At 38.5% G+C, this 11,334-nt stretch overlaps 1 protein-coding gene across 2 annotated transcripts in view; it reads right to left on the bottom strand.

Annotated features, from left to right (window-relative positions):
• Positions 1–6,243: 6,243 nt before the first annotated feature.
• The window catches only part of SEC24A (SEC24 homolog A, COPII coat complex component), a 54,567-nt gene continuing 49,476 nt past the window's right edge, over positions 6,244–11,334 (bottom strand). For both annotated transcript variants that reach the window (XM_054975862.1, XM_054975863.1), the window contains exons 20-23: positions 10,815–10,919; positions 10,586–10,678; positions 9,820–9,923; positions 6,244–9,376 (exon numbers count right to left, since the gene is read on the bottom strand). In XM_054975862.1, the coding sequence (XP_054831837.1) occupies positions 9,262–9,376; positions 9,820–9,923; positions 10,586–10,678; positions 10,815–10,919 (417 nt within the window). In that variant the 3' untranslated portion in view covers positions 6,244–9,261. The remainder of the gene's footprint in view (positions 9,377–9,819; positions 9,924–10,585; positions 10,679–10,814; positions 10,920–11,334) is intronic.

Below are 11,334 nucleotides of genomic sequence, written 5' to 3'. Positions count from 1 at the left end.
TTCTCTCTCCTCCCCTTCTTTCCCTCCTCTCCGTATTTGACCAGTCTCTGTATCATGCATCTGACGAAGAGAACTTGATTCTCGAAAGCTTATGCTACAATAAAATTGGTTAGTCTTAAAGGTGCTACTGGACTCTTTTTGATTTCACATATATGTATGTCTGCAGTGGCTTTTACCATTTGAAGCACCCTGACCTGGATAGCCCAGGCTGGTCTGATCTTGGCTGCTAAGCAGGGTTGGCCCTAGTTAGTACTTGGATGAGAAACCACAAAGGAAGTCCAGAGTCATTATTAAAAAGCAGACAAAAACACCTCTGTTCGTCTCTTGCATTGAAAATCCAGCTTGACGTGAGTTGGCTGTTACTTGATGGCACTTTCCACAGTGCTTGAAAGCCAAATACAGACATTAGCATGTCTGCTTAGCTCTTTTTCATAAAACAGCCCTTTGTATTGCTCTCAGGCTTTTATTTACACAGACTCCCTTCAATTTGTGGTTTTTACTTGGTTATACTTTTAGAGTTCATCTATGTCCCTTGCCTTACCTTCTAATATATTTGTTTTGCATTTAAAAAAAAACTTGCTCATCTTTGAACACATGACAGGATGCTGCCTTACTAAGCCAAATAGTTGGTCCATATTGCTTAGTATTCTGTATCCTGAGTTGTGGTGGCTTTCAAGCAGAGGAAAAGCTAATATCTTTTAAATTGAAAATGACAGAGGTTGATCCCAAGTCCCTCCTGTATGGCATATCATCTGCCTCTGAGTCATAGAGGGCTACTCTTTGTAGATCTCTCATCCATATACACTTCCTCCTCAAACACTGAACTGCTTAATGGGAACATTATGTTTATGAGACAGAGCTCTGAGCATGTATGTGCACAGCAGCCTGGGCCTCCCATGCTGTTGTGGGTATATCTAAAAAAAAAGAAAAAGAAAACAGTTGCTGCAGCAGATAATACTAAGCATAGAAAAAACAGCTGCTCCCTTCCTAAAAAGATGAAGCTTCTATTCTCCATTGCAAGAGAATGGATATACATGATACTTTACGAGTTAGAGCCTCCCTGCTCCCATTCCTGGGTGACCCACAGCTACTCCAAGACCTCTAGGAGATGGGAAAGGCTCTGTTCCTGGTTGTTGTTGTTGTTTTTTAAAGGCTCTTCAGTCTCTGGGTTTGTCCTGAGGGAGTGCTCCCTTACAACAAAAAACTCTTGACGCAGGCTAAATAAATATATTTAGGTTTACTAAATACAGGTTACAGAGAGCGTTTGCAGAGCAGAAACCACTCTTGAGTCAGGCAATAGGCAAGCAAAACAAATAACGTTTTCTATCGTTTAGCTAAACACCTCTCTGTCTAAATACTTAAAAGTTGGCAAACTTGCTTCTCTGACATGGCTTCTTGGCTGGAAAGCTCTTACCAATAGGCTTAGTGAAGGAGTCCATTTCCATACACATAGCTCTAGGCATCCTGATGGTAGAAGGGCATAGAAGCAAATCCTCACTCTCACATGATGGTAAGGCAATAGTGAATAGAGAGGTTCCTGAATGTACCAGGTAGCCATCTTTTCTTGGCCTGCCTATGTCAGCCTACCATTAAAGAGCCAACTAGGGCTTACTTAGTTAATTGGTGTTACTAGTATGAGAAATCAGGGGAGTACTGATTAGAAACTGAGAATGCCAGAGACCCAAGGCAAATCCCTTGAGAACAGCACAGGCTTGCAAGTGTGGTAATTAGCAAGCCAACACATTTTTCCCAAGCTAGGTTGGAACTGGGCCTGCAAAGACCTAGAGCCTGAACCAAAGGCCTATGATCTTAAGGATTTTAAGGCTTAATGGCACTTTTCCCTTACAGATACTCTGATAACATCCAGTGGAAGTTTGTCTAGGATAATAGCAAGAAGATTACTGCCTCTTTGATTTCGACATTCAGAAGAGATACTCAAATATAGTCCCAACTCAAGGACTCAGAGGCTGAGCTGACATGTAAAGTGAACCTAGCTTGTAATATCTCCTGAGATATTCACAAAAAAATCTGCTCATAAGACCACACTGTGCTGATCTTTCTGCCAATGTTCCTTAGGAACATGACCGAACCAGCATAGACCTAGCAGAAACTCAATGTTAATGTACATTTTAAAATTGTATTTACTGTGTAATACTAAAAACATCAGTTATGCTGTGTCATTATGTGTTGTTTATAGGTCTGTAAAAATACAAGAGCATCAGATAGTACTTGTCAAACCATCACTATATCTAGACTCAAACTAATAGCAGGAGATCTGACCAGTTGTTTTGTTTAAATACCCACACTGGGTTTCTCCCAAGAGTCACTTCTCCCTATTAATGCACAACCACCAATCCCCTCTGCTTACAGACAGCTAACAAACCTCCCTTTACAGGAACACTAACTGCAGGAGACATCGACGTCATTTACAGACCACGTATCACATGGATGCAAAAGCTAATAGGTGAACCAATTTCCTTAGTCCAGCAAGGGAGAGATTAATGTTCAATTCAGAACTGAGCACCTGCTTCAAAGTTCTAGCCTGTTACAGTGGAACATGCCATTCTCAGCCCTGTTTGTTGCCTAAATCTTTTTTAATGCTTCCTGTCTTGTGAGTCAGCATTATACTACTGTATTTCTCCATTAACACAAAAGCATTGCTCAGTTTTAACTGGAATCTGAGTTGTGATTTTAAAGGTTACAAAGCTGTATTGTAATTTGTGAGACCATGACTATATCTTCTAAATCCAGAAATTACAAAATGATTCTTCATAATGAGTCTGTATATCATACACCAATAGGTAACAAAAGTTTGGATGGGATACTGGTTGAAGTGAGATGTCACAACTGTGTTTATCTCTGGACCACAATTTAGTACATTTTTCTTTTACCAATCAAGAATATATTTGTCTTCATTTTTACCTATTCCATCACCACCACTTTTTCTCTGCTTAATCCCCATCTTTTCTGTTTCTACATTAGAGTTGTTATACCTACTTGCTTCCATAGCTGCTACTCAAGGAATGTTACAGGCTGCTATGCTATGCTATACTATAAGCTTGTGTATCTCAGTTGTTTTCAACCAGGATCCTCAGATGAATAGAGCCCTTATAGAGATTTTGTTAATTACACATGGGCACGAACAGTGTTATGAATGCAAAAAACCCATGAACAGCCCGTTCGTCTGTTCATGAACAAGCCATTGTTGAGGCACCATTGTAAATGAACAAATTGTCGTTGCAAACATGGTTCGTTGCATTCGTCCGTTGTCCGTGAAGCCAGACAGTCAGGCACCTTCAATCAATTCCCTTGGCAACAGAGGCAGGGACTGCCTGAACTCTGTACGCACTCCTGTCGCCCTGGAAACCCCAATCTAAGCCCAATTTAGCTTGATGGGCATGTCTTCCTTCCAAGTGTGGAGCTACAAATTCATTACAATTGGTTACATGGGAGCAGACACCAGGGGGGAGGGAGGGGTGGTGTTCTGTAGCCATGGGAACTCCAATCTCATCCCTGCAAACCCTCTTAGGCAGTTCTGACTGCCAACCACAGACGACCTGCTTTTCTCTGTGAGACCTCTGGTTATAAAGGGGCACTGTGCTCCCAGTTCTGGCTTTCAGTTTCAGCAGGCAGTGGAGTGGGAAAGAGCTGTTGCTAGCCTTTTGGGAGAGAGACAGGGAGAGTGCATTGGAGCTGGGATTTTTTCTGTGTGTGGTGGGTGGGATAGGGATCTATCCCATCTGGTTCCAGGGCTACTACCAGGCCCTGGGGCCAAGCTCTGTGGGCACCTCAGCTGAGGGCTAACACTGATTATTATTATTATCAGTGCCTGATCTGGTCAGGTTTCTGGGAGTGCTTGGCTAGGGCTCTAGCCCCTCCCTCTGAATCCAGGGCTACTGCCAGGCCCTGGGGCCAAGCTCAGTAGGCACCTCGGCTGAGGGCTCACACTATTATTATCAGTCCCTGATCTGGTCAGGTTTCTGGGAGTGCAGGGCTGATGGATTTTCCGTCTGAACAGTTTAGCACCTTATGGTTTGAATAACGAATTATATTATACTTGTTACTTGTGAGATTTAATGTTGAATGGAATGTATAGTAATAGGGTGCAGTTCCCTTTAAGAGCACAAGAGTTTAAATTGTAGCAATGTAGAGGCTCCATTCACGGCATCAGACCGTCCTGCAAACACTGACATGGTGGTGTGAAACTGTTAGAAGCATTTGCTGTAAGTAAAGGGCTGATGGGGTGGCTTTATGAATTGTTGTAAGGGATTTTGTAGACAATTTGTATATTATTATTTAGCAGATAAAAACTTGCTTGTGAAGAAGTGTCAACACGAAACGGGATGGGACTAATTATGCTGGCAAAACCCATAGGCGTGGCATTTTCAGCCTTGTTGCTTCTCTGATTCCATCTAGCAAGTCTACATTCCTGGCTTGAGATTTTGACCATCTGGCTTGTGTGCCTGTGTGCACTAACGTAAATGAACTGGTTTAAAGGAACTGATAAATAATTACTGTTGTAGATTCTTCCCACCATTTGGATATTCATGTAAAGACTTTGTAAAGAGTGGTATATGTGTTGCCTTCTGTTATTTATTGTATTTATTAACAATCATTGATAAGCTAGGCACTGTTGCACTTTTATCACTTTTAAAAGGTTCATAAAACTTTACAATAATTAGATTGATTGTTGTGAACTCTGGGATTTTTTCTTGGCTTAGATCTTTTGTCCTTGGAGTAGCTTTCTTTGGGTTGTGCTTTGTACTTTGGATCAAACTTGGGTGATGGCTGGAGGAGAGCCTGCTGAACACTTCCTGTGAATATGGGCTAAGTCTAATGGGGGCCATTCTGGCCCCTATGAACAACAAACATGTTTGTTAACAGGACTTGTTCGTTACTGTTCGTGTTTGTCGACAGCAATGAACTACGAACAGCATGTTCAGTCCCCCCCCCCCCGTTCGTGCCCATGTCTACTGCTAATCTGCATTCATAGAAAACAAGCCTTCACACTCCCTGTTTGCATGTATTTTTAATAACAGGATAGGACAGCAAGGTCAGTCTGTGATACAGAGGATTCCTTTTTAACACAAGGAAGTTTTAAAGCATTGGCTCCTCCCATTCCTATCACATGATGGATGCCATGAAACTCAGTAGGCCTCATGTTGCTGCCTGGGGCTAAATATGAATCCAAGGTCTAGAAAGACTGAACAGCACTGGTCTATATAATCCCCTGGTTGGTTACAGAAGAAGATTCATAAGGTTTCCTTATAAATATTCTCATATTGTAATATTTGACTCATGTTGTCAATTATAAAGAGTTATGTACCAAACATAATATGGCACGGCATAGAACTGAAAAGTCTGTATTCAAGTAGCAAAAAGGTGAAGGAAAATACGTAAGTAGCAATATTGGTCTACAGTAAAAAAAACCCCAAACCACTTTTTATTAAGACCAGCCAAAATAACAATAGAGTTTGCAAGTGTTCAAGTTTCCTGTGAAGTGTTCTGGAGAACTCAAAAGCTGGCACATTTGATCTTAATAAAGGAGGTAAAGATTTTTTTTTAAAAAAAAAATTGAAAAATGAAACTTTATGGACAGTTCAATTCTATACTAAATAGGAATACAAAGAATTTAGTGTTTAGACTTTGAACATGTATTCAATATATCATTTATTGGTCATTATACTACCCCTTATTAGAGCTAGAGGAATTGGCCAGAAGTACGAAATGAGCATGTTTGAGCAACAATGGGTCAAAAAACACCCTTCTGCTTATTGCTTTAGATTTCCTACTTGGGTTACAACCCCTTTGTTGCATTCCACACTGGTCCTGAGGAATTCCTGACCCATAGAAAAAAATTATTAGGTGGTGGACAGCAGAAGACAAGGGCCATGAGAAAGATCTGTTGCACAAGTGGTGCTCTTAGTCCTTTGAATCCAACCCTGCAGACAGGAAGTGGACTGAATTTGGCAAGTTCTTTAGGAACATTAGGATTCTTCTGGACTTGAGCCATCAGTCAGCTTGATAATTTAGTCAACCATCTGAAATAACGTGAATAAAAATAATGTCAAGAACAACTATGGACTCATGCTTGTCTTTCCAAAATATGCCCTATTTGTGTAGTATAAAGTTCAGTTTTTGACTCACTACTGAAGAGCCTCAGGACCATTTTACGGACAAAATGGCCAAGTATTCTCTGTGGCATCCAGCTGCTACTTACTAAAGGAAAGATGAAATTATGAGCTCTTTCAATTAATTTTATTGAATAGCCAAATTCGATAAATTAGCACAGCTAAAATAAGCATTTGCATGTGTTACAAATGACTTTTTACAGGAATAAAACAGTGAAAATTACAAACTGTAAAAAGGGGAACAAGTAAAACCTTGCCTCCAGTTCAGAAGGACATGGTTTACAAATTCACACTGAAGATCAATGTCTGAGTTCAGAAAACAAGGATTAATATTACAATATTTTACACTACTTTACAAAATCAAATTTACTATAAGGATTTAATCAGTAACTAGTGAACAGAAGCTTTGTCACATTTGACGGTCCCTTAACAGCCATTTTGCATCTGATGACATATCCTGTAAAATTCTGAATAAATGTAAATTTCATCCTGATTATTGCAAAAACCGTCAAGGTTGGCTCAAATGTAAGTTATTAAATTACAGAAAAGCAAATGCTACTTAAAATGGATTTTTCTGATGCTGACTGAATTCAACATATTCACCAATCATACTGAACTATTGTTTTAAAAAAATCTTAAAACTAGAAAAATAGAGAAAATCTGTTGTGGACTGCCATGCTAAGATGTGAGTATCTGGGCCACCTTTGCCTAGTAAGCCGCTGTAGACATTAAAATACATATAACCTACAGCACAGTACAGGCAGTCTTACATGTAAGTCTGCCCTACAATCCCCATTATTAAAAAGTAATGCAAGTTGAACCAGATGACATTTTCCCCATTACAAGGAATAAAATAAGAAAATACAGTATTGCAAAACATATGGACATTTCAAAGAGCATTCTTCTCTGACAGTAATATGTGCTCATGGCTCTTGATTTTTTTTTTTAAACAGAAGGTAGAGATATTCGTCATGAAATAAATTTCTCAGTCACAGAGTAGTTTAAACAAAACCATTATGCTGGCTCATCTGCAGGTAATGAGTCCACAGCACCCCCTCCTCCATTGCAAACCAAAGTTTATATAGAACATGCTGTTGCACACAAAGACCTCCCCACACAGGGAGTGCTGAGAAAACGGCCAGCACCATCTGTTCAGCATTGGGTTAATGCTGCTGCACACAATCACTCATTGGTGCTGGATGTGTTTTCTTCATGTGGGCATGTACATTTCTGAACCAGAAAGGTAATCTATGTGCAGATGCCTCATTTTTGTCTGTGGATCGCTCTTGCCAGATTGGAATGATTGTGTTTAGTTTTGTTTTGAAGATTCAAGAGAACATTGCTAACATAAACATTCAGGCTTTGGTTGTGTTGAGACAATCAGTGGATAGTTTTCCAGTACACATCACATGATCATACACTCCTGAAGTTCATTACCAGTTCTGATGACAAATGCTGGGGAAAAAAATTACAGCTTCTACAAGGTGACACCACTGATGAAGTATTTCAATGTAACAAGTTTCAACAAGGGTATTTTAATTCTTTTAAATAGAGACTTTTTCCACTGCAACATGACAATTCTGTAAGTAACTTTTCACAGGCCACAGACTGCATAGTTTAGCAGACAATGTGGTTAAACATATATATGAGTAGATATTCTGATTCAAAATGCTGGTTTATAAAAACCACAGCTCATCAGAGAACTTTAGTGGCTTTTTGTGCCGATACTTCTTACCCATACCTGGCACTGAGGCAACTTCTGTTAAATCACTAACAGCTGAACAGAAGCAATGGCCTGAAAATGGCTGTGAAGGATTACTAAAAGGGAGTGCTAAGGAGAAAGTGCAGTGGAAAATATTACCACTTCTCAACTCTTGAAGAGCCTGGAGTAAGAGGAAGAGTAGAAATTTATGCCAGCTACAAGTTATATCATTTTTAAAAAGATGTTACTGATGCAGGTTGCTTGCATGGTATTTTATACAGACACATAATAAAACAGATACTATTTGTCATGATTTAATCTACAGACATTTCCAGGGCATGAGTAAAACATTTATTGTATGTAGATATACTATGCAGAAGTTGGGTTTCATGACTGTTTTAGTTAAGTGGGCTTTCTGAAAACAAGCACACCTTCCCCCTTAAAGCCAGAAAACCCTTCTCTGAAAGAATGTTTTAAATGGCAACATTACTTCTGCTAGGATGTCTCTGTGGATGTCAAATCAAATGTTCAGAACAGCTTTTAATAGTTAAGGTTATGGGATTTGCATCACTGGTAAGCTTTTCATAGGAAATCCAATATAAAGTGACTTAATTTTAATCAAATGTAATCCATAAGTATGTCATGAGTTTTAGTTGTATTTTCTGTTCCCCTATTTACTTTCAATGAATGAATTAAAGACTACATACACCATGATAACATCCAAAACTAGAGTCTGTATTCACCATTTGTGCAGCTGAATCAGGCCACTTAATTATAATTCTTAATGGACATAATGCAAGTTCATTGATCTCTTTATACTAGGATCCTGATGCACCCTAAAAGTTTTTTAAATGAACTATTTCACATTTATTTTTAATCAAATTAGACCACTTCAAGTTCACTTTGCTTGTTCATCATAATCCATTTTAAAAAGCAGTGGAAACTAAATTAAATATTATATTTGTTCACTTCACAATGAATTGCTTCATTGTTCTTTTAATTTTTTTAAGTTAGTGATATATATTATAGAATAAAGATAATATAGTTTCCCTGCAACTCAGTTTTGGAAGGTCATAAATCTAGCAGCAAAACACAAAGCAGAAAAATAAAAAGTTAGAAATATAGTAATCTGAACAAAAACCTGGTTTGTAAAGGTTTTACCCCTTCAATATTGCCTTTATATCACATACTGCAATTATTTCGTGAAATGTTTGCAGCAAATTAAAGGCATACAACTTGTTCAAATATATTTTAAGTACACTATCATGTAGTTGGACATTTGTTTCCAAGTTATGGTCCTTTATTCGCCTTGCTATTTTAGAAAAATCACAGTGAGATTCTTATCAACTGTATCATGTCCAAACCTGAACAGGGGCATTACAAACATAAGTGTTCTGTAGAAGAAAATGAACCATGTAAATGAAAGGCTCATTTGTTCACTTGCTGCTGAATATGCAAAAGGAACTCATAGTATGATAAGGCAGATTCTGTTCTGTCTTCTATCATGTTCTGTAGGAAAATTGGTTTCCATGGATTTTCATCCCTTCAAAAGAAAGCAAAAAGAAAACTTTGAATAAATAAAATAGAAAGAACCATGTGTAATGCTTTATTCTTAAACATATTATTTACAATGTGAACTGACAGTTAAGAATATAAAGGTATTTTGTACTGACATTTCAGATACTTGCAAATTTAAAGACATATGGAATGATCCAGCAATTATTTGCTGGAACACAAGGCAATACAGGCGAAGTAATCTAATGCATGCAAAATTATTCTTATTCACTGTAATGTCCAACAGCTCTATACACAAAACAATATAGCAGACACTTTTTGGGGACTCCATTCCTACACTGAGAAAACTCAACTCCTGAAAAAAAAATGGCAACTAAAGTCAAAGTCTGCTACTCAGCTTCTTGTCCCAGGGAGTGGCAGGCTGCTCTAGGTGCGTGATAATGTGGTGTTCCATTATGGAGTACTACTTACCTTATTATATACAATGTAGGGAAGAACGGCCTTTGCTCTCTCAACCAAGAGATAAAAGCAAGCACTCTTGAAGATTCAGTTGTATCAAGCTCTGGGAGATGTGCCTGGGGAGGGGGGGGGGGAGAGGGAGGGAAGCAATTTTAAACCCATACCCAAAAATTTTTAAATGAAAAACAACTTTCATATTCAGACAGCTATTATATATCATAGGTTGAAATTTCCCATCCCACATCTCCAAATACACACCAGTATTGGATGAAAGTAAGAGAGAAAGGGGAGAAAATCTTTTTACCACTGCAATATCTGCAATGCACTATTGCTATCCTCAAGTAGATTTGAGAGGTTAAGTGTATCATGTCTGAGTTCATTTAAACAGTGTGCTCCCTCTCAAATCAATTGCTTTTGGAACCTGGGCATTCCTTTCGAATCTTGAAATGTCATTCATTATGCTGTGGAGGAACAAGTGGATTACCCCTTTTGAAGATGCTGGGTGATTCAAGAAAAGCAGAAGATCTGATTCTAGCATTCTAGATCTGTACAACTACATGTATCAACTGCATGATTACAAAGTGAAGAAAAATAACTCAGTCTGAAAGAAATAGAGTCCTACTTCATGATGAGTGCTGAATATACGAGAGTAAAAACTCTTCCCCTTAACAAAGGACATCTAAAGGCAAGAATTACAATGAGAGATGTGAGCCGCCTCTGCTGGGCTATCTGCAGACTGCAGAGACAGCATTTAACAGTCATGAGTTAGAACTCTTACCATATTGTGCGTTATCGATGCATAGTTTGGAACTCCAAGGACATGGTTGATGAAGTTCTGTCCACAATTCTTTCCAATCCATAAAAACATGACCTATGAAGACATGGATAATCGTAACACATTAATCTGTGCAATACGCACTCATCTTAACCACCGCTTAGATAATAACTATAAAGCCTTAAAATGATATGTTTTTGTACATCAAACAAATTAACAAAACGCAACTTACAGATCCGGCATCCATAAGGTAAGCACCATCCCTATTTATTTTCTCCACAGATAATTGAAGAATGGGTGGCTGAGGTATTGTTCTGTCACTGATGTTAAGGGCTCCCTAAAGAGATACGCAGATCACATTTATGTCTTGATAATAAGGCAGACAAGGCAGCAAATCACATACGGTGCACAACTAGGAAGAACAGAGCCCCCTACCAAGTGTAACAGAGCCACCTGTATATCCCGTTTTTGAAACTGCTTATTTTGCCTTGGTGAAGATAGTCAAAATATTCTGAGTATGTACTTATTAGAATTAGTTGACATGAAGTCTCACATGCTGCATTAGAATATGTTTACAAGCTATTGTGCAGATAGCAGAACGGTTATTACTTTCAATGGACAAGTACAGAAATCATTCCCAGTGGCAACCACTTCATCAAAGCATATTTTCAGTTGTCTATTTCCTTTTGATGAAATTTGAGAATCATTTTCTTGTTATGGAACCATTCAAATTGTCAAAATAGGTGAATTTC

Source organism: Eublepharis macularius, chromosome 4 (assembly GCF_028583425.1).
Source record: "Eublepharis macularius isolate TG4126 chromosome 4, MPM_Emac_v1.0, whole genome shotgun sequence".
NCBI lineage: Eukaryota > Metazoa > Chordata > Lepidosauria > Squamata > Eublepharidae > Eublepharis > Eublepharis macularius.
The sequence above is the reverse complement of the archived record's forward strand: the minus strand, read 5'-3'. Positions and strand labels throughout refer to the sequence as shown.